The following is a 24,431-nucleotide window of genomic DNA, read 5'->3' on the forward strand; positions in this document are numbered from 1 at the left end:
GTCTATCACATTTTATAGTGGTTGTGTCTGTATTTGCTAATGTAACCCAGCCAACATGGCAACCCGCGAATGGCAACCCATGTCAACTGTCAATCAAGGCAGTATAAAAGTGACATCAGGTCCTACACTCCCCACTCCCACTTCCACCTATGCAAGATGGCTGAAATGTTTGACAGCAGCATGGCAGGAGCAGCAGGTTCACTGTGACAATCTTTGGGTTCCACTAGGAGAGTATGAGTTAAGGGTATAGTCCCCCTAACTCGTACAGTAAACGCCCTGTTTCTGGGGTGGGGACCACCTAAACAGAACTGTATGCCTTGCTCAAGGGCACACTGGTTGGTAATAATAGTGAGGAAGGGGTGAAGGTCTTTTAGCCTCACACGCTGCTGGTCTTCCCCGACCGCACCTCCTTTTCAGGGCAACAGTGTGTAATTGGCTGCTGTTTATACATCAAAGGACAACGCCCATCTGTAAGCAATTAAGGTAAGGAAAAAATACAGATGGAGAAAGACGGAGGGGAGGAAACAGAGAGAGAGAGAGAGAGAGAGAGAGAGAGAGAGAGAGACGAAAGCTTGCACCGTGTGCACGGCGATGTTATCTTTACGGGTGTGTTTTGTCGTGTTCGGCATGTCGTTCTTTCTGTGGTTCTTATTTCTTCTGCCGGGGGCCTCTGAGGCAGGAAGGGCCCGCTCAGCGTATGTGGGCTGGCCAGGCAGGCAGAGAGCTGGGGAACAGAGGGGTACATTGTATTGGGGGAGTGTGGGTGGGGGGGGGGGACCCCACGTATGCAATCTGATCCAGAACCCCACACCCCACCCCTCCTTGCCACCACTGTTTACTGTCATCATACAACTGGCCGTTCTTCATTCCCTGACCTCCCTACTCTGGTACTCTCTATAAACCTGTCCCTTGCACCTCTCTCTATCCATCCATACTGGCATCTCCTTCCATTTCACACCTCTTTAGTCTTTACAACCACCCTTTGACCCCCCCCCCCCCCCCCCCCCCTCGCTCTCTCTTTCTCACTCTCTCACCTGGCTGTATAACTTTCCTCCTTTTCTCTGCCTTGCCCTTTCTGGAGGTCACCTCTCTCTCTCTCTCTCTCTCTCTCTCTCTCTCTCTATGGCTTTATGTTTTGATCTCACAATATTTCTGTTTCCTTCTGTTTTGCATTCCCGGCCCCCTGAAGACCTGTTTGAAGTCGCTTCGTGTTTTGTAGAGTCTGCAGCATTATGTCCTCCGCCATCTCTCTCTCGTCTTCTTCTCTCCTCTCTCTGCTCCCACCATCTCCTCTTTCCCAATGTTGCCAATTACTTAATTTCTCCCTTCACCCTCTTGACCTTTACTTGTCTTTTGTCTTTGTTGTCGTCGTCGTCCCCCCCCCCCCCCCCACACACACACACACACACACACACACACACACTTCTCTCCTTCACTTCCTTCTTTGCCACAGTGTGACGTTAATGGACGCTGGTTCGAGTGTCTCTGAGTCAACATTAACACGCGATTTGTGCCCTCCACATAAATATTGCTGTCTGCTCGGCTGCCGGCCCAACTGTTAACACTGGGTGTCACCTAAACACGTGGACCGCCGTTTGAGCACAGCACGTTTACATTGTGTTGTTGTGAATGACTGACGCTTTGTGAATGGTTTGGTGACCGGACCACTCTCCCCCATTCTTTTCGCGGACCGCTTCCCAGCGGTTCTTGTATTCTTGTATTCGTTTGACTGAGGTTAAGGGTAGGATAAATGTAGGGTTATAGGCATAGTTTTACTGAGATTAAGGTTAGGAATATGTTTAGGGTTAAGCATAGTTTTACTGAGGTTACGTTTAGGAAGACCTGGTGACGACTGTTCCGAGGACGCCGGATTTGACCTGGGGCGAGCGTGTTTTAAGGCGAGCGTTCTTGTATTCAACCTCTGGTGCTACAGGGTAAAGGAAGTGGGCTCAGTGCAGAAAACAACTTCTCATAGTTTAGTTTCCCATGAGTGATTTGATCTCCTTAAATGTATAACTTAGGTATTCCACATTTCCTCGACACTTTCCCCATGAGGACACTTTGCCATCAGACTGAACCTTTGACCTGTCCTGTCCGCTATGCTCTGGGACAGTCGCTCACCAAACACCTAGGCAACCCTGCCACTTTCTGCCTGAGGGAAACCACACCACTGCCGAAGCGAAGCCATAACAATGCTTCGGTTCATTTATTGCTTATACAGAAGAACCATTTTAAAGCAATAAAACATGTATTGCATATTAGAAAGAAATTATGAATGCACAGTAGTCAGTCCTACTCCTAGTGTCAGAGGTGTTACATTTAATATTGTCTGAATAGTTTGGGCACTTTGAGCCATTGTAATTAATTGAAATATTATACTAACGTTACCTCTTTTGTGGTATCTGAGTTCATGAAACACTCATGTGGAATTAATTATATTTAGTAATGGTGTACAGTACAACCCTGAGTGTTAATTCGAGAAACTCAGCTCCTCTGTCATTCTCATCCATTTCCTCCTCTCCTTGTACAATCTGAACATGCATTGCCATTATGTAGATTGACCATTAGCATAATACAGAAACTGACAAAGCAGATTTTTCACTTGTAGTTGGGGCGACAGGCTATGGGATTTGTATAGTTATTGGTTGTTTGTTGGTTGTCAGGGAGACATCACGACCAATTGGTGGTCTCTCATTGGTTGTCTGTGTTGGATGTTAGACTCTTCGTGCTGATCTGTAGCTTCTGTTTGTGGTGATAAACATGGATTAAATTAATCTCCTGGACCTGTGTTCAGTACAGTGCATAACTCCCATACCAGCGGTCTAAAGCAGTGCTGTTTTCTAACTAAAACTAAACTAATACAGGGTGCATGCAAGTTCTGTAATAGAAAACGTGTTATAATCACTCTACTTAGATTTCTTGTACTGCACTTTTACCAGGCAGTATACAAAGCCCATGTAGACTTAATCCCATAATTCCCCCATAAATCTCGCTTGTTATAGAACCTGGAAATTATAGCTCGTTAAATGTGGCCCGTAAATGAAAAATGAAAATAAACTCAGCAATTTCATAAGCTCCATTACAGCAGATCTGGGATGCAGTGCTGTCACCACCACCGCACATGGCCTTTTGCCAAGGCTGTGTTTGACTGTCTGCTACCACAAGTTTATTATAACAAGTGCCAGAGTGTGTGCCTATAAATAAGCTTTAATGGGGTGCTAACAGCAGAAAGAGCCATTACTTAGACCCACCCCAAAACACAGAATGGTGGAGATGACACCACTTCAATTCCATAAACTGGGTGTCAATAGAAAAATATTACATTGTCATTTTAAAGAATATTAATTCTTATTAGTAGCACTCATGCAATATGTATTACCTCCACTATGACAACGGATATCTTCTAGCTAGGAGCTGAATTTCTGCCTTACTTTGCTTTATATAATAATATTCTCCCCAGTTTCACTGAACACCCATCACAGTGGATGAAAGTTATAGTATGTTTTATGCTGATTGATTGATTCTACATTCTACATTCTGCATATTCTTAGTTTTAGGCCATATAACATTAGCCTGGCACGGCCAGACTCATAGCGAGACTCCTCGCTATGAGTTTGGCCGCGCCAGGCTAATCTAACATGGCTTTGTGTCCTTAAAGTCTTGTTATAATTTAGCCTTGTGTGACAGACTGACAGTATATTAGCTTTCACTTCAGCTGGTTCAGGCCCAAGTTCTAGAACTCAGCATTTTATTGGATGAACTCTCTGGTACTTGGATGTTCATTGGTCTGTTGATACTGTAGCTCAGGGCTAAGTTGCTGTCCATTGGTGGGTGCATGGGCAGTGGGCACACACAGTCAAATCCAGTGTTTGTTTAGAGGTTGGTTGCTAAGAGCTAAAGAGTTGCTAAAGCAATGCTGCCTCATCAACGTTGATATTGTGACTTTATATATTGTCAGATATTTGTATAGCTGCTTTAGCAGACAGTTTGAGGGTCTAATGGAGTTAGTTGTTTTGTCAGTACTTTTTAATACTTTTCATTGGTTGCGGTCAATGTTTTTTTAACCAACACACAGACGTAAAGTGTGTTAAATAGCATTGATTTATGAAAAAAATTAAATAAATGGAGTTAGCTGGTTTCTGCCGGACAGCGACGATAGGTTCCATTGTTTCCATTTTGTACACTCTTCTTGAGTTAAATTAACATACATTTTTGAACTGTATCAGTATATGTTGTTCTCACAACACAACACGCAGAGCTTCTAGATTGGGGAGTGAACTTACTGTGACACTCTTGTGCAGACAGCGCAGACCACACTCAATAAAAGACAACATGAGTTTGGTCATGAATTAGCCCTGCAGCCCTGTAGCTCCAAGATGAGTCCACTTACAGCTCCCCTCCCACTGCGGTGCAGAAACGGTGCTTACCATTTTCTGCACATCGTAACTGATTTTAATTTAGGACCGGACAAGAAAATCCAATTCACGGGTTGAAACGAGCATTTAAATCGCTTGTCTAGTCAGCCACTTCTATGTTTTTTCAAGGAAGTTGTGCGTGTGCATGTTGACTGAACTGAAATCAGTTGGAAAATCTATTCTATAATTCCACATTCGACCAGGGGAGGCGCCGGGGATTTAAACGCTCATTTCAACACAGTCGGCTGTCGCCTCACAGCTAGAAGGTTGAAAATCGTGGGATAAAAATTAGTTAAAAAAAATATAGATTAGCGGACCTTCACTTTTTGGATGCGATGTGCAGAAAAGGGTAAGCAGCGTTCCTGGTGGAAGCCATGCACCGTTTCTGCACCACAGTGGGAGGGGAGCTGTACGTGACCTCATCTCAGAGCTACAGAATGAGCGTAGGGACTGAGGGAATGTTTCGGGGCTAGTCATAATCATAAATAAAATCAGCTCAACCTTCACTATCCTCCCCTCAGCTGTCAGCAGAGCTGACTTACAGAATTACTGTAGATCAGTGGTTCTCCAACTTTCTGAGCTCAGCAGGTGTATACCTGTAAATAACGTTTTCATCCACGCACCCCTTAGTACATTGTTACTTTCCAATACATTCATGTCGTATTACGGTATGCTGTAAATATTTCGTCCTTGCGAGGTGACAGATTGAAAATAACTTTCGTCAAACATTCATCAAAAATAGAAGCTCACAACACATTGCGTTGCGATGCGTTGTGAGCTTGTTGATCGGCTATATTTTTGACAATGAGATTTGGTGAATTGGTGTATATCGAAAAAGTATTCTGAGGCACGCTTGGACTTGTGCCCATGCACTCTAGCATGCACCCAGTTTGAGAAGCCCTGCTGTAGAGTGTCTCTCAGTCCAGACGTGTGGTGAGAGATGAACTGTCTGGCCTCAATGTGTGAAAGTGGAGGCAGGATCTAAGACTGGCATTGTGCTTTGTGCGTGTGTGTGTGTGTGTCTGTGTGTGTGTGTGTGTGTGTGTGTGTGTGTGTGTGTGTGTGTGTGTGTGTGTGTGTGTGTGTGTGTGTGTGTGGCTTACTGACCTCCGTGCTCACACATAGGATTTGTATGCGTCCGCATGACATGTGCGTGCAATACTGTATACATACGCATGCACTCGCACGCACATTGGATGAAAATGTGAACTGCTTTTGTGTTTACAGACTTGACACTATTTGAGACTGAGTCAGCAGTATCAGAGCAATGACAGCCAGTTGTTCTATTTGCTCTGTTTGAATCCGGATCTAGTTTCAACTGGGATCCTACTGTTCTCTCTGTTGGTGTAGAAGTGGTCTGGAAGAGGGCCTGTTTTCTGGGACACATCTTTTCACATATCATACGTACAATAAAACCTAAAGAAATGGCAGCCATCACAGAACGTGCAGCTTGTCTGCATGTGATATATATAATATAATATATACCCCAACATAGATGTGCACGTTTGGTGTGCAATTGTCTGCACATGTAATGTATTAAGTCTAAAGCTACAGTATGTAGGGGTTAAAATGTATTGTATTTCACTTATAGAGCACCGAAGTCCTGACGTCACTGTCAGTAGAGGGCGTCAGTCCCCAGGTTCATGTACCTTTTATTTGCATTGTAATCTCCATAGAAAAATAAACCGATCACCCCGGCCTTTTCACTCATATGGATATGAAGCATCGACTGAAGGTGGAAAATAAATGTACAAATATACCCAAAGAGTAACAAAATAAGCGTAATGAGTCAAACAACCCAGAGACATTTCCGGGTAGGCGGGGTTGCTGCATCTGCTCGTCGCACAACAGAAACGGAATGTTAATTACGTTTATTTTTATTTTTATTAAATTTAATGTTTAATGTTTCGTCGTTAGTACGAGTCACCACCGGCTGAGCTTACGTCAACAAGGAATCTCAGGTAGTTTGAAGGCTTTTGCGGCCACATTAATTCCATTTTCTCCAGAAACTGGCTGTATCAAATATGAATGGACATCATTAACGACGCACAGCCACTCCCCTGACAGAAAGGCCGGGGTGGTCGGTTTATTTTTCAAACACAGTTCTTATATGGCCCTATGGGGATTACAATGCAAATAAAAAATACATGAACCTGTGTATTTGGCGCCCTCTACTGAAAGTGACGTCATACTTCGGTGCTCTATTCTGTTGAATTCTATTCAGGTGTGTACAAATATTTTGATGACCTTACCGTTGGTGTCCCGCAACCCCATGTGGGGTCCCGAGAACAGACCCCAACTTTCGGAACCCCTGCTCCGAAGCAAACCGTTAAGGAATCGAACCGTTAAGAGGGAATGGTTAAAACGGCATGAGCATGAGTAGAGCAAAGCTGTCTCTGTCTGGATTTTCCCTATGACTCTATTTCTATAATTCTGCCTTTCCTTTGCTCTATTTAATTTCAAATTAATTCAAGGAATTAATTTGAAATTAAATGTATTTATTAATAGTTGAATAAAATGTTCCTTCCTCATCCATAACCTGTCAGTTCCAGTGTCCATTAGATACAGACCAATATATTATTTGACTTTCTTTGACAACATTGGTATCATTAATATCAGAAATATGTACAAGGTCAGACATTTTTGTTTTAATAATTGATTAAATTTAGTATTTTTTGACACAATACCTGTCAAAATATCGGTAGTCTAGGGACTCTAGGACTCTCCAAAATTGGGCATCAGTCGAGCACTAGTCAATGTCAGTGTGTCTCCCTCTTTTTCTGCTGTAAGTTAAAGTCTCTCTCTCTCTCTCTCAGACCCAGTGGATGTGTTGAAGGCACTGCAGGTACCCTCGCTTCCCGAAGGTGTCAGGAAAGTTCCCGGATTCTGCAGCTCCCGTCGCCATGGAAACCCTGACCACGCCTACCGCATCACTAAGAAGGCTCAGATCTCCGCCCCCACCAAGCAACTCTTCTCAGGTATGTCAATACTTTTGTACTCTTACTCAAGTACATTTTAAATTCCAGACTTTTACTTGTAACATTTGAGTACTTTTTCCACCACTGAAAATGAACCACATAGCGTGTAAGGAAAAGACGATTCACTCTGCCCTGGTCTACTAAGTGAATTGCTTGCATTTGGAATCTATTTTCTATTTCATCCAGACTGATTAAGTTCTGAGCATTAGCATTCGTTTTCCCCAATGTTTTTGAGCACTTTATGTGAAATTATGTTAAAATCTGTTGCTTTCAATTCAAAATGTATTCAAAGAATAATAAACGCAACAAGATGATTTTGTTTTTCAGTCAAAGTACACTACTTATTACTTAAAGTTAAGTTATACATTCCTATGGACATGAAAAGTGTTCATTATCATTACAACCATGATTGGTTGCTATTTACGTTAGCGTTAATTCTCATCTGGGAACTGAGCTTTCACAAGAGTTAAGTGGCGAGGTAGTTATGCACTCATGTGTAGAAGTATAATTATGTGTTGTGAAAGCGAGAGAGCTCAGCTACGCAAATGAGTTGGAAAGAGCCAAAACAAATTAAGTCGAAACCACTGTCTGACACCCCGGAGCATGGAGAGAGAGGAGTAAGGTAACATTTATGTGGGCTGTGAAGAAATCCTAAAAAGTCAAACCTCATTTCAGCTCATTTTGTGGAATTTGAATTTCCTTCTGCAAAGGCATACACACCTGTTATTACAGTGCATCTAAAGTACAGCACTTATCATCTCTAGGCCTGCATTCTTTCTTGACACAACCAAATTTATCCGACTTAAATCTATATCACTGTAATGGCGTTAAGAGCATAACACATATATGCTTTCTATCTAGTCTGTCTGTCTGTCTGTCTGTCTGTCTGTCTGTCTGTCTGTCTGTCTGTCTGTCTGTCTGTCTGTCTGTCTGTCTGTCTGTCTGTCTGTCTGTCTGATTCTCTATCTCTCAATGGAGAGAGAGAAAGAGAAACGAAGCAGTGCATAAACATAAAAATTCTTAAAACAAACAATATTATGTATTGTGCTTTCCCATCTCTCCACTCTCTTCCTGACTCCACTCTCGATGGTGTTTTATTTTCCAGGGAACTCTTCCATCATCAAGGCCTTGATGAAGGTCCAGACAAACCTCCAGGTCCTCTTCGTAGTTAGAGCCTGATATTTCGGACCGTATTCAACATCGGTATCGCCAATTATGCACCTAGCGTGTCCCTATCATTATAGGTGACCATTTTCAAACTTCTACCAAAGACACTAGAGCTACAAGCTCTCAACATATCTTAATGCGACCCCGTTGTGAGCTTGTAGATCAGCTATTTTTGGAAACATCTATAAGTGGCTATTTGTGTTTATTTCTTTGTTAGCTTATGAGTTGATTCTTTAATCAGAAGAAGAGGAATACCACCACACCTCGGCCAAAACAAGGCAGGTCCGGGTGCGTCACACGGACGGGACAGCAGCAGTAATCTAACTCTGATGAAGATGTTGTAGACATCGAAAACAAGGCTTAAATGTCCGAGCTGCTCTAGTGTCCTCTCCTTCTTAGAAACTTTATTTGAAATTGAATAATTGAATCAAATTGAATAATCGTTTATTTTTATTTCTTTTATTTCTTTTAAGTTTTGACAAAAGATGGATCAAAACAACGGTAATCTGTGGGCTAGGACCGCATCGGACCCAGTATTCTGGCACCGGTCGGGTTATCCTTTTTGTCCTGTGATCTAAACATCACATTATGTCTCTGTCTTCTCCCTCTGTCTCTGTCTATTTGTATCTGTCTTTGTCTCTCTGTCTCTTCCTCCTCGCCAGGCCGTTTCCCAGAGAACTTCTCCATCATGGCTCTGGTCAAGGCCCAGTCGGGCCTGCAGGCCTTCCTGCTGTCCATCTACAGCGAGCAGGGCATCCAGCAGCTGGGCATCGAGATCGGACGCTCCCCCGTCTTCCTGTACGAGGACCAGAGCGGAAAGCCGGCCCCCGAGGACTACCCACTGTTCAGAGGCATCAACCTGGCTGACGGCAAGTCAGTAAACCAGCGAGCCAGGGGAACAGTCTGCACGCAGTCTGAGCTGAAAAAGATATAGGGGGGCTGAAGGGGATATCTGTGGTGCCTGACCGTACACTGTGTGTGTGTGTGTGTGTGTGTGTGTGTGTGTGTGTGCGTGTGTGTGAGCGTGTGTGCGCATGTGTGCGTGCGTGCGTGCGTGCGTGTGTGTGTGTGTGTGTATGTGTGTGTCCATGCGTACGCATGTGTGCGTGCGTGCGTGCGTGCGTGCGTGTGCGTATGTGTGTGTATGCATGTACTGTATGTGTGCACGTGTGTGCACTGAGTGTAGTCTTAGACCAGACCCCATGGCTTCTGCCGCGTCACACATTTATTGGCCTTGCTGTCGCTCTCCTCTCCCGCACCTGCAGGTGGCACCGCATCGCCATCTCCGTGTCCAAGAAGAACGTGACGCTGCTGCTGGACTGTAAGAAGAAGATGACCAAGCCCCTCCCACGCGGAAACCACGCCGAGGTCGACACCAACGGAATCACCGTGTTCGGAGCCCGCCTGCTGGACGAGGAGGTCTTCCAGGTATAGTAGGGCTATAGGGTAGAACAGGTACAGTTCCTGTCCACCGACATACTGACGGAGATGGGGGTTCCATTGGCCAGTGAACGTCACAAAAGCTGGCAGGGTGAGAGTGATCTAAATTTGTGCACTAGCGACAACTACAGGTTGGTCAGGTTCAGCAGGGAGCAGTGGAACTGCGTGTTCCCTCACATGCGTTACGTTACTTGTTGTGATTTTCAATAGCCTAAGTATACATAGGGCTGAAGTTATTAATGTATATATATTATGGCCCTCATTTATCAATTGAGTGTAAAATCTGCCCCAAATTCGAGTGTAGGTTTTGTAGTACACTCACGTCGCCACGGCATTTATAAAGTGATCGCAAACAGCTGATCCTTCCTTAACGTTCCGACGTTAATAAATGTGACGGCTGAAATCTATCTGGCACGCCCTATGAAATCAAGCCTCACCTTCGTTTTTGCGACATGAACAACTGCAGTACGACCTTGGAAACCATAGTTACATGACGAAAAAAGTTTCCCCCGCTTGCCTTGCTGCCCGCCTCACCCCCCCCCCCCCGCCTCTCTCATACACACACACAGACGCACGCACACGCAACTTGCAAGCCCAACGGCAACTGGTGTGTTGTAAATAAATAAAGAACGAACACCTGCATGAATTAAATAACAGCATGTAGGAGCGATCCCGTCCTCCCGACTCCTGAAAATGATCTCGCTTTTATCTGAATGTACTGTCAAAGCACTTATATAAATGGTGAATGAGCCCCTTACGCCTATAGCCTACAATTGCAAATAGGCAAGCTGTATGCTTGTCATTGTCACTTGGAAATAAAGGCGTGCAGTCCATTTATGCCTAAATATTTTTTTAAATAATATCACTATTATATAGGCATCTGATGTCACGCTAATGCGCTCCCAAATCATCTCACAAGTGCGCTCGCATATATGTTTAACAAGGCCAGTAAAGTACTGTTTGATTAAGCAGTACATTGTAAACATCTTATATTGTTTTTAATTGCACGATTTTAATTGCTTGTAAAGTTGGAAATCTCTTATTTTATTTAAAAAAAATTACATGTAAGACTATATACATACAGTTTTATATTAACATTTTAGGAGTGAATACATGCTTAGATGCCTGTGACAGCATGTCAGCAGTTCAGACAATGCTGCTCCGCTTGTGTACGACAGAAAAACAGCTGAGGACAAAGCCTACGACAGCTCCCGACCTGACGTGATTTTTGTCCAGGTTTTGCAGAAATGGTAAATGCCGGCGTGCACCCATATTTTGGCGTATATAAATGAGGGCCTATATGTATATAATAATCAAAATCTACTAGGTAACTATAGTTTTCAAATAATTGTAGTGGAGTGATAATATTTGTAGTAAAAGTATAGAAAATTGGAAATACTTAATTGAAAAGTACCCTAAAATTGTACTTAGTACTTTTCCACCACAGAATTTTTCTCACTGCCTGAAATGGTGCAGTTTACTTTGGTGATGCTTTTTGACAGCAGTCATCAATAATGTGATTGTGCTTGTCATCAATCTGTTCTACAGGGAGACATCCAGCAGCTGTTGATTGCGTCCAACCCTCAGGCTGCCTATGACTATTGTGAACACTACAGCCCAGACTGTGACTCCGCTCTGCCCAAGATCCAGGCCCAGGACCCCAACACATACGTGAGTAACACACCACCATGGCATACACCACACAATCACATACATCGGCATATTATGCTGCATCTTCAGCTACACACGTCCGCACCTCCAAGGCACACAGAGTATATACATGCACATATTATACGTTTGCTGAAGGTATGCACATGAGTGTACATTATGCACATTCTCAATATTCTGCTGTCACAGTAGCTAGGGTGTATGTACATGTACACATGCTGAATTAAGTAATTGAACATTCATTTGGGAATACATTGCTGCAGCTCATAATAAAGTTAAATTGCGTACTATTGGCACAGTCTTTCATCAACACACACATGCACGCACGCACACACACACACACACACACACACACACACACACACACACACACACACACACACACACACACACACACACACACGCACATGCACAAATGCCCATGTACACTGAAGACAAGTTCAATGTTAATTTCAGAAGGGACGGCCACCTTAATCACGTTAACACACAGCTTATATCAGCCTCCCAGACAGAATCTGCAGACTTTTTTCCCCATGTTCTTGGCAGCTTCTGGCCAGTTCAAAGGCTATAGGTACTACATACAGTACGTATGGTAGACATACGGTATTAAACAAACATAAAGACATAAAGAAATAAATAAAGCTTAATATAAGAGTACAGGTGGGATTATTAATGGGGAAGTAAACCCATCATGATGTGAATCATCATAAATGTAGAAAGTCCTCTCACCTACAGTGTGAGTCTAATGCAGCCATCTGTATTAAAGCAACGTACACGTTGCTGATGGACGTTCGTAAATAACGATTGGTTAAGGGCCAGCCAAATTAACCAATTGAACCCCAGCATCTGTATTCTGGGGAGAACATTCGCCAAAGATAGCAGACGTACAACCTCACTCCGCGTCGCGACGCGACGTATTGTGAGCTACAGTACAAAGTACAGTTGTAACTCAAGTCCGGTTCTCTAAGACAAGAGGGCTTATAGGTGGTTAAACAGAATGGACATTCTGCAAGGTTCTATCAAAGTGCTGGTGCTCTTTCTCTCTATCTTTCCCCTGCATCATCATCATCATCTTCATCATCAACAACAACAACAACTGGTTTGTATCAGTCCAGTTTCCTCCCCACCTTATACTCTCTGCCCGTCTCTGTCCTCAAGGGATCTAGAGACGATCAGGGACTGTATGTTTTATATATATATATATATATATATATATATATAGTCTAAATAGAATTTGATCATACCTTTAAACTACGTTGCATTGGTCAATGGAACACAGAAAGATGGTAGGGGGAAAGGATGATACAAACCAACCTTTGTATTTATTTATTTATTCAATCATTTCTATATTTTGCTTTCTCCCGGTGGGTTGAAGCAGAAGGCACGTGTCAGGTCATAGACACTTTGGGAAACATAACCACGATTGTACAGTAATTGCTTCTCTAGGGACGTAGCAAACAATTGCTTCAAACAAAGATGGTTTAAGATGGACCCGCTCTATTCACTGAGACTTGTTGTATACTGTAAGTTAATTGTTTACACCAAAATATACAGTTACTTTCTAAATATATAATCTGTTAATCCAATAACAAGTACGATTTAAAATGATTTTGACTCATCCAAAGAAATTGTCAGTACAGCCTGTATAGTAGTTAATAAGATAATAATGAAACACTTCCATCACTGGGAGGGGAAAAAATGCATCTAAATTCACTATGTATTGGGGATAGGTGTGACATTTAAGAGAGACAAACCAATTGATTTAGGTGAAAAGTCCATTAATTAAATTCTAAACCATACATCTGTCAGTAGCCCAGTGCCCCGTGACCCTGTGTCACGTTGATGCTGTTGGGATGACGTTGCTTTGTGAATGAATATAAATCAGTGTGGGTTTTATTCATTGCCTTTGTGCTTGGTTTTCTCATCCATCGATGGTGCATCCTCACTTAAATGAACGTTCCAGATTTACTGTGGGCCACCCGATGAATAGAAAATAAGTTACCATCTGCTTTGCTCTCTCCCTTTGTCTCTCTGTCTCTCTCTCTCTCTCTCTCTCTCTCTCTGTCTCTCTCTCTCATCCGTTCATGGCTCCTCCAACCTCTCCCTCCATATCTTTTTCTCCCCTTACTCTTCACCTCCGCTGTCACACATTCCTCTCCCTCCATTCCTCTGCTATCATGTGAGCCCCTCTCCCTCCCCCTTCCATCAATTCCATTGTCTTCGTCCAACCATCCATTCCTGCCTCTATTCGTTCCATCCATCCATCCACCCCATCCCTGCTTCCCTTTCTCTCCACCTCCTTCGCTCTATACTCCATCCATCTCTCTCAGTACTTTGATGAGGAACAAGATAACCATGAATACCCCTATTATTACGAAGAGACCACAGACCACCTCCCCACTACCAGTCACCAGGTAAAAGAAGAAGCGAGAGAGAGGGGGATTAGGAGAAAAGAGGGAGTGGGTGTGGAGGGAGAGATGGAGAGTGACAGAGAGAGAGAGAGAGAGAGAGAGACACAGAGAGAAAGTACTCTGTAAAATCTATTCATTCCTTATTAAGAGAGTCATGGTTCCATTTGCAAATGTAACATTCAAATTGTAAAATTGGCGTGTGTAAAGGCTGTCCACAACAAGAACGATGATTATAAAGAAAATATTATAAAAAATATGATAATGATGTGATTATCCACACTGAACCATAACGTTCAGTAAAGTGTTTTTGTTTTTGTTTTGATTGACTTTCTATCGTTCATCAAAGTGCTATGAGAGTTTTCCCAACGACAGTGTCTGTAGTTGGTGGTGTGGACTCTGCCCTCCATGTCAGTTAACTGTAGAACGATAAAAAAAAACCATTTATTGTTATCGTTAAAATTATTGTTCTTTGCATGGACAGCATTTGAATGACATAGAAAATGTTTGCAGTGACAGTTCATTAATTAACGTGCCGTATGCTTTGACATCAGACAGTTTGATTGCTTACAATTCTTTATGTTGTTAATACCTTGATTTAGTCAGTAGTTTCTCCCTCTCGTCAGTCTCTCTCACCCGGTCACCCTCTTTTAAAATCAAAGGTTTTTTTATTTTTATTGACACCGTACACTCACACACTACGTGCACCTCGTTTTCATCAATAACAATTAACACTACACTGTACAATAACATTGTGATGTATCCTTGTCCCATTCAATGTGTTTTAATTTTGTTTTGTGTATGTTCAGTGTGTGGCTCTGCGCTCACATGGATGGGGCACTGGGAGGGCTTATAGGGTATAGCTGTGTTGTATCTCACTCTCACACACACACACACACACACACACACACACACACACACTACAGCAGCAATACACAATCGATTCTGGGGTGTATAATTTAATGCTGAGAGAGTAAAAATTCACATTTTTACACAATCTTTTAATTAACACCCGAGATTTGATTGTGTAGTGTGTAAACACCATTGCACACCATAAGTCCTGGGTCATGCCAACTGCCACGCACGACAACAAGTACAGAAGAAGCTTGTTCCATATGATCCTTATGACGCTCCTTCCATTCCTCTGGTTCTAACATCTGCACGAAAGCCCGTCATCTGAGTGATGCGGTCGATGTTAATAGTGCCTGGGTGTTTGTCCATCCTGACAGGATGGTGATAATATGGAATGCCGGGTTAACATAACATAAGAAAACATTGTGTCAGACACGCGTTCAATAGTATTTACGAATAACTGGCGTTCGTTTGTTTCAAGCTCCTCTGCTTGTACGATGGATAGCGTTTTACCACATTCGGGGGAATTCACGGCGCTGCGATTGTCCAGACTTTCTGCAGCTTGTCGTATTGTCCTCCCGTCTAGTATAAGCCCTGCCCATTAAGCTGCGAAGTGGATTGAAACAAACTTTATGGGTATTTGCAAATACTATTTGACTCAAGACTTGATTATATTGTCTTGTTACTATATATTGCATGATTTCTTGATGTTGTTGTGGGATGTCATCGCATGCGTTTTCCTCTGTGTCACCCTGTGTCTTTGTCTTTGTCAACGTGGGAATTGTCAATGCACGTGCGTTTCTCTCGGTTCATGCATTCGAGGTCGTACATCTAGAATGAAAGAACTGACCTTGGTATGACATAGAAACACAAGTAGGTATGCCACGGTCTTTCTGTTCTGTGCATCATTTTTATCACTTCTTGGTACGTACTGAATATCCAATCTGGGCAATTCTGGGTTCTCTAGTAGTTCAGCATGTGTCCTTGCATGTGTCTCCTGTGTAGCAGCAAGTGGATTTGTGTGTTTTTGAATGAATGAATGAATGCAGTTGGAGTCAAACTAACATGCATCTGCTTGCCTGACCTCAGATCTTTTTACTGGCTTTTTAGCAGCATCTCCCTCTCTCACCCGCAGTTGGACAGCTTCATCAAAGCATTAGCAAAGTGTGTATGTGAGTGTATGTGTGGGGTATGTATGTACAACTGATGCCAGTGTTTCAGTGAAGAGTGTGTCTGTGTAGACACACGTGCGTGTGCGTGTGTGTGTGTGTGTGTGTGTGTGTTCAGCACTAGCTTTACCTGACATAGCCCCCCAGTGCCTCTGCAGAGCACGAGGCTCCACACCTCATTTGCAAGAAGATGCTGCTTTGTCATTTAATTCATTTAATAATGGAGAATGGCATTACTGGAGAGACCAGCTACATATTCAGAATCGGCTAAATCATTTAGTGTTTTGATTACGTTTTACTATTTTTTATTCAACAAAATAATGAATTACACCTTATGTCCTTCTTGATGTATTGTCATTTTAAATTGATACTTCAGTGGTCATTCATAGAAAATACACCTAATTTCCAGCTGTATCCAGTAATGCCTGAACAGTCTCAGTAAATCATCCAAGCCTTAGCCATCTTTATGTCACTGTGTCTCAAAACACCCACTCTTTTGTCTTTCTCTCTCCTTCTGTCCATCCCTTGTTTGTGTTTTTCGTCCCCTCCCAACCCCTCCACACACCGTATCTCTCCATCTCTCACTCTGCTCTCTCACTGTGTCTCTGTCCACATTCACTTCACCTTCACTTTACACACACTACTTCTCAAACCATTCATATATGCGCAATAATAGAAGAAACCGGCCAATGCGAAGCCAGCCCCCTCTAAAGCTGCGGCTCTCAAAGTCAAACCCACTCCGCCAGCCAAGCCAGCCAAGGCACCATCCAAACTGGTAGTCAAGCCGCCCATGCCCACCAAAGCGCCCAAGTCTTCCCCCACCAAGTCTTCCAAAGCTAAGCCAGCTGCTCTAGACATCCTCCTCTCAAAGATCAAACCCACCGTGGCCGCTAAGCCCAAGCCAGGTGCCGCCCCTGCAAAGAATGGCAACGGCAAAGTTGCCATTGAAAAGAAAGTCAATGGTGCAGCTAAAGTTAACGGCAATGGAAATGGAAAAGCAGCCGAGGCTAAAGTTAATGGCAATGGAAAGGCAGCCGAGGCTAAAGTTAATGGTAACGGTAAGCCTGCAGCTGCTGTTGAGGCCAAACCTGTAGCTGAGGCCAAGGTCGCAGCTGAGGCCAAGCCTGCTGCTGAGGCCAAGCCTGCTGCTGAGGCCAAGGTTGCAGCTGAGGCCAAGGTTGCTGTGAATGGAAATGGCAAGACTGCAGCTGCGGCCAAGCCTGCAGCTGCGGCCAAGCCTGCAGCTGAGGCCAAGCCTGCAGCTGAGGCCAAGCCTGCAGCTGAGGCCAAGCCTGCAGCTGCGGCCAAGCCTGCAGCTGAAGCCAAGCCTGCAGCTGCGGCCAAGCCTGCAGCTGAGGCCAAGCCTGCAGCTGAAGCCAAGCCTGCAGCTGCGGCCAAACCTGCTATAAATGGAAATGGCAAAGCTGCAGCTGCGGCCAAGGCTGCAGCTGCGGCCAAGCCTGCTGCTGCGGCCAAGCCTGCAGCTGAGGCCAAGCCTGCAGCTGAGGCCAAACCTGCTGCTGAGGCCAAACCTGCTATAAATGGAAATGGCAAAGCTGCAGCTGAGGCCAAGCCTGCCGTTGAGGCCAAGCCTGCCGCTGAGGCCAAGCCTGACGCTGAGGCCAAGCCTGCAGCTGAGGCCAAGCCTGCCGCAGAGGCCAAGGTTTCTGTGAATGGAAATGGCAAGGCTGTAGCAGAGAAGAAAGTTAATGGTAATGGGAAAACAACCGTTCAAGCTAAAGCTAACGGAAATGGCAAAACCACAGAGAAGAAAGTCAATGGAGAGGCCAAAGCTAACGGCAAAGCACCCGTTGAAGTGAAAGTGAAGGTCAATGGTAAAGCGGAGAACAAAGTCAGTGGAGAGGCAAAAGAGAATGGTAAAGCTGCAGTAGAGAAGAAAGCTAACGGTGCTGCCAAAGTTGTAAAAATTGAAACCACTACTAAAGCCAAGGCTGAGAAAGTTGTTAAAGTAGAAAAAGTAGAGAAGACTGTCGTCAGTGCAGCAAAACCTGCGGTAAAAGTTGTAGCTCCCAAGGCTCCTAAACCTGCACCCACAAAAGTGACAAAAGCCGAACTCACGAAAGCAGAAAAACCCGAACCCGCAAAGGCACTGAAACCAGAACCCACAAAGGCGCCAAAACCAGAACCCACAAAGGTACTGAAACCCGAACCCGCAAAGGTGCCGAAACCCGAACCCACAAAGGCGCCGAAACCCGAACCCACAAAGGCTCCCGAACCCGCAAAGGCGCCAAAACCCGAACCCACAAAGGCGCCAAAACCCGAACCCACAAAGGCGCCAAAACCCGAACCTGCAAAGGTGCCGGAACCTGCAAAGGTGCCGAAACCTGCAGCCACCAAAGCTCCGGTGACAAAAACTGAGATCAGGGCAGAGGTCAAAGAGGTCATTAAAGTTAAAACTGTGGTCACTAAAGTCCCCCTGGTCAAACCTGTTAGCAAAGTAGAAAAAGTGAAAACCGTGGTCGAAAAGCCTGTCATCACAAAGAAAGATCCGCCTACATCCGTTCCTGTCCTGCCGACTCCCCCCAAACCGTCGAAGCCCAAGGTGACAGTGGTGGATCTCAATAACGTCAAATCCCAGCACAAACTATTCCCACCCTTCGACAAGACTGCACTGAGCGGCACCACGGTACCGGAGAAGAAAAACGGCAACGGTTATCAACAGGTACAACAGGAAGGCCTGTGATTTGGGGCCCCAAGATATCCAGAGCTGTATGTTCCAACCTGTCCTTTTTGGCTACCGGAGAGTCCTTCAGCATGCAAGGTTTTACCACAAAGTTTTGCACCCAAGAAAACAAAATTTAATTATAACTAAGCAAAATATATATCTTGAAGTGAAATAATGTACAGGCATTGGTGATAATCAAATTAGATGGTTGTATTGAATATCTGTGCAAAGTTTGTGGTAACTCTTCTATGTTGGACTTCCTGGTCTCCAGAAAGGAAGTTTGGTCATTCCGATCTGGACCCCTCTCATCCCCTGCGTATATATCATATGATCATTCATGATCAGCACAATCTCTGTATAAATATGATATGATACAGCAGATTATGAGACTGTCACATTGAAGCATGGCTAATTGTGCAGTCTCTTTCCTCCTCACTTTGAAAATGGATCTCTGGAGTCCAAACCTACCACGTTTATCTAGCGGTGACATTGATATTTAACAGTACACATTCGTCACACTAAAGAGCACAGACTGCAATAATGTAGAAACTGAAGAGAAAACTTACATACACACATTCACAGTACTACATACAACACAAATGTTCCCAAACTTCTCCGTTACTCTGTCTCTTTCATTTTTTTTTTCTCTCTCTCAAGTATCTGTGTTTTCTATCTTCCTGTCTTTGGTCATATTTCGTATCAGATATGAATGAAGCAGCCTCACAGCTGCTGATTGGGTTGGTTGGCGCTCAATTCTGGGACCTTCGGTGACACCAAATATCCCAAAGTGATGATATTTTGATCCTATACAGTAAAATCCCCAGTGTTAATTTATCACTGAGGATGTACAAATGTAAACAAATGGACCCGAAAGGGTATAGTATATTTTCATCACTTGGTGACAGGCCCTTGGTGGTTCCTCGGACACCAGTAAGAGCATACCAGACCATCTCATGAATTTACCATGGCGTTGTGGGCTTTTTAAAACCATTTACCAAAGAAAATAAATTTCAGCAAAGATGACAAAGTCTCGATGACTCCCTAAATCTTGCAGCTGGCAACATTTATAGTCATCGATGTTCAAAAACACGCTGAAATTTCTTTTCAAACATGAGATCTCATATCTTTGAAAATGTGAGTTGCCATTGTCAAATCTTCCTTGTGTCTGGCAACCTACCATTTTATGATGTGTTCCAATCCTCCTCTCTTAACTCACCTCATGCCACCGGACTTCGAACTAACCGCCCTCTTCGAATTAAATCTGCTTACTTCCTTCCCGCTCCCAACTACTTCCTGTCAACTTGACCAATCAGGACGTAGATACTGAGCATTCTGAGGCTGGCCACACCCCTACAGAGACGGAATATTATTATGAGGAGGAGGTGCCACAGCCAGAGGGTGAGATCATTGGACAAGAAGAGGCAACTGGCCAGGTAATGGAAAGCATTCATACTGATCAGAGACACAGATACAGAAGATATTGATTCAGCACAGAAAGCACAGTAAACCCCAGCAGGTATAAGTATGGCCACTCGTTGCAATCTGTTAAAAGATTGCGACATCCCGTTTTAGCTCAGCTTTTAGGGCAGCTACTATAGATTATTTTCTTGATTATTCGCTGACCTTTTCGATTAATCAAATCTATTCAATCGATTTGACGCATTTAACCACTTAAAGCATATTTGTATTACAACCTACCTAGTAAAAATAGCCGATCTACAAGCTTGCGTGTCGTATCGTGACACATTTTGAGTTTGCAGGTGAGCTATTTCTGCTATTGTAGAACAAATTGTTGATAATGATTGATTAAACACACCGAATATAGGGATGCCATTTTAAAAGTGACTACACTGTTTACTCCATTTATCCAAGAGGTTAAACTTGACCAGTTTAGTTTTGGATCCCTGTAGGTACAGCAACCTTGTAGTTTTACTGGCACTGGAAACCTGCAAATTGATGAACGAAAACTAAAATACTGAGAGGTTGAAGATCTCTTATCAAAAGATGCAAACAAGAAGGGAAGAATTGACTGGAATATAAATGTGGTGGTGAGCCCAGCCCATGTACTAGTAGTGGAACCAAAGTAGTTACTAGTCATCATAACAAGATCTCATTTCTTCAACTACTAAGAGACGAGACATATAACTGATCTAAAGAAGAATGCATCACATGGCATCATTATTGTATCATCAAACATTCTCATGTGACTCTCATTTGCCCTAACCCACAAGATGCACATTTGTTCTCATATCAAGAAATAACGTTGTGTTAGTGGTCTTGAGATGAGAACAAAACCATCTTGAGTAAATCGGGAGGCACACAAGGATATTTGATATGCATTTTAACCAGAACAACAAAAAAGTGATGAATTTGAATGCATTCTTGCTTGATCACAAATCTAACATGCATTTTGTGTGAGAACGTATTGTGGTAGTAGTAGTTGTGGCTGCCTTCACAGCCCAAATAACTGTTTGTGACCGAGTTGTGTTTTGGTGATCATGCTAATTGACCACCATTAGCATCTTTAGCCTACTCTGTTTGTTGATGTTTTCCACTGTTCATTTATGAGGAGAGCTAAAAGTCAGTTTTGATGCCACGGAGATCTTTGACTGTTTTGGAATGCATCACCTACACAGTATAAGAGATTTATCTTAAGCAAATAACTGTTATTGCATAGATTTGTTTTAATAGAAGACATTCCCTTGTGCAGTTGTTATTTAGACTTTCTTTTGTGCATTCATGCACTGGTTCTTTTTCCAAGAGAAGCCATTCAAAGATAATTCCATCGGATTCATATAGGAGATATTTTAATCACACATGGTAAGTTAACTAGATAAATAACATAGCACTAATAGCTTTGCTCCATGGCAGCAGTAGCTTTATGTTTTAACAAAGCAAGGTGCTTCATCTCTCTTGTGTGTTAATGGTCTTCAAGGAGATATTTGGAATATGTGGAATTTGTTTTGTTCACCATTTATTTGTCACATTGTCTCCTTGGTTATTTCACGGAAGAGAGCTAATTATCTTACAATGTTAGATAAAGGACAAAATTATAAAATGTTCTTCTGCAATATGACAAGTGTTTGAGGGAATTTGACCGACAACATACAAATTATTTAATTGAAATACAATTTGTTTTTCTTTTCAACATATTTGTGTTTGCTTGAGACAAAAACATATTTTTTCTATTTATCTTTTAAACAACATAAAATAACATAGGCCCTATAGGCTATATACAGTACAGTATACAATTGGTAACTTACCATAACACACAAGCTAGTATCTATGCACACGCTTTGGTGGAAACGCACATGATCATGAACTAAATGATAGATGATTAATGTGAGATTTAAGGCAGTATTTGAGGATTCGCTTGGGGAAAGTCAGCCCAGAGTTACCTGCAGTAAGGTCCATGAGATGCCAGTTTTCTCTACACTACAGTATATCCCTGTCTCACTGTCTGTTTATTGCACAAGGTAAGACTCTCATATGCCCTCTTCTACTACTTCCTCCATCATGGCTCCTTCTCTTTCTCCACTCTTTCCTTCATTCCTTCAATACCTCTCTGTCCTCCTTTGCGACAAACCCCCTTCTACCACTTTACTCCCTTCATCCTGTCCTCCCTCCTGCCATCTCTTCATCTGTTCTCCGCTCCCCTTGCCACCCGGCCATCTGCCGATCTGCCACCGCGCCGGTTGTCCAGGTGGAGCAGACGGTGGTGGAAGAGGTGGTAGACGCCGTCAAGTCAGTGGGTGAGGAGCTGTTCACAGAGGAGTATGTGACCGGGGACGTGGGCCTGAAGGAATACGACTATTCCTACCGGGACTACAACGAGCCGCCGCTGCCAGAGAAGGCCGGCGGAGAGGGCGATGCCAACCTGGGCCCCGCCCTGTCCGCTGTGACGGACGAGGGAGGCGTAAGTCAATTTGTTGCTCCACGGATAGGGCCCGGGAAAACAAAGAGAGAACCCAAAGAAAGAGCAAAAAAATCTCTTTACATTTCAACCAAATCAATCTAGGTGGAATTGTATTTGAGGTATGGTACTTTCAAATACATTGGGTTCCAGATCAATGGCAGTTTAATGGCAGTCTAAATGTGTATGGATGTATGTATGTATATGAGAAACCATTTCAAATACTGTTTCGGCCAAGATCTGGTTCCTGCATTACTGGTTGAAATGGGGATTTACTCTATATTGTGTGTATAGTAAGTCTCTATATAAGACAGCTACATAAACAAAGGGGCATTCACAAGTGCAGAAAAATGACCAGGCCCTTGGTTCATTTTCTTTGAATGCCTGTTACCTCTGTTACCTGCCATAAACAAGGAATTGTTTATGGCATTATTTAGACTTGCTATTAAGCGTATGCAAACTTCTGTGTCAATGGGGGAAAAAGACAAGTATTAATGGACACAGTTAAGTGAAGCAAGGACTCGTGGGTAACTCTTCCATTTCCTTACTCTCTGTCTCACAGTTGGAGCAGGTCGTTTTGACGTTTGTACGCCTTGCGTTGCGATTGACATTCAAAATGGAATGGAAGAATTGATTGATGCTGTTTACAGAGTTATGATTTGATCATTTTATTCATACATTTGACTGTATGTTTACCTGACATGGATACGCATCCCTAAATGGCATTTAGTTTGACAGCACGTGTGCGTGTGTGTGTGTGTGTGTGTGTGTGTGTATGTGTGTACTTTTGTACTGACTGTGCTGTGTTGTTGGCTACATGTGTGTTTTCCTCAGGCCGCCATCACTGCCCAGAAAGGAGAGAAGGGAGAGCCTGCTGTCCTGGAGCCTGTGAGTTACTTGTTCATCCATCCATTCATTTTTATGCCTCCACCGGTGGACAGCTGTGCCAGGAGGCATTATGTTATCTGTCCAACCTTGTGAACGGGAAGACTTTATTGAGGGAAGTTCATGACATTTGGCACAAACGTCCCCTTGGAATTTTATTTAAGTGTCAAATCACAACAAGTTGTCTCAAGACACCACCCAGAGCAAGCAATATTGCGACAGTGGTAACGAAAAACGGCCTCGACCGTTTCGGGGGAGAGGAGTGGGGGGGTAGAAAGAAAGATAAGATAGACAGGGAAAGAGATGCAGGCAAATTCACTATAGTATACTATAGTAGACTCATATTATGACTCCTATATGAGACTGGACAGAAACGGATGTAAACCGTATTGCTGTTCCCAAAAAGTTTTTTTTCTTGTAAAATTTCATTTGGGAGCAGCAATACTCATGGTGTGCGGATCTTTTATTCTTATACACTGTTTAACTTTTTTTCATCCAGCATCCAGCCTAATACCGGTAGGTCTACTCTAGGATGTGCGTGTCTTTTAGCTGTTCATCAGCTTCTCTCTCATGGCTCTCAACAGTAGCCTGAGTGTGTCTGTCAACAAGCCGACTCTTTAAGCAATACTTGAAGCAAGCAATACTAAGTTCTACTTCACTCCTGGACTTACTGGGGAGGCTGAGACTATAGGCTACTGTCTCTTGGAGTCAGTATTTGTAGTGCTTTTATCTTATTTTGGACGGGAACTCTTCCATCTGGCTCATCTTCATTGTGTTGGTTTTTTACCTTCTCCAGGGTATGTTGATTGAGGGACCTCCCGGACCAGAGGGACCAGCTGTAAGTCAATGA

At 43.4% G+C, this 24,431-nt stretch overlaps 1 protein-coding gene across 12 annotated transcripts in view; it reads left to right on the forward strand.

Moving 5' to 3' along the window:
* Positions 1 to 24,431, forward strand: part of col11a2 (collagen, type XI, alpha 2) — an 84,079-nt gene that overhangs the window by 13,414 nt on the left and 46,234 nt on the right. Inside the window, exons 2-11 of one of the 12 annotated variants that reach the window (XM_080787627.1) lie at positions 7,232 to 7,393; positions 9,223 to 9,433; positions 9,826 to 9,988; positions 11,549 to 11,671; positions 16,774 to 18,324; positions 18,367 to 18,780; positions 20,097 to 20,216; positions 22,487 to 22,699; positions 23,531 to 23,584; positions 24,378 to 24,419. In XM_080787627.1, the coding sequence (XP_080643753.1) occupies positions 7,232 to 7,393; positions 9,223 to 9,433; positions 9,826 to 9,988; positions 11,549 to 11,671; positions 16,774 to 18,324; positions 18,367 to 18,780; positions 20,097 to 20,216; positions 22,487 to 22,699; positions 23,531 to 23,584; positions 24,378 to 24,419 (3,053 nt within the window). Of the gene's footprint in view, positions 1 to 7,231; positions 7,394 to 9,222; positions 9,434 to 9,825; positions 9,989 to 11,548; positions 11,672 to 16,773; positions 18,781 to 20,096; positions 20,217 to 22,486; positions 22,700 to 23,530; positions 23,585 to 24,377; positions 24,420 to 24,431 lie in introns of all 12 variants that reach the window. The other 11 variants (XM_080787626.1, XM_080787625.1, XM_080787620.1 and 8 more) reach the window with 11 other exon arrangements.

This window comes from Protomyctophum bolini (genome assembly GCF_963924005.1).
Source record: "Protomyctophum bolini genome assembly, chromosome: 17".
NCBI lineage: Eukaryota > Metazoa > Chordata > Actinopteri > Myctophiformes > Myctophidae > Protomyctophum > Protomyctophum bolini.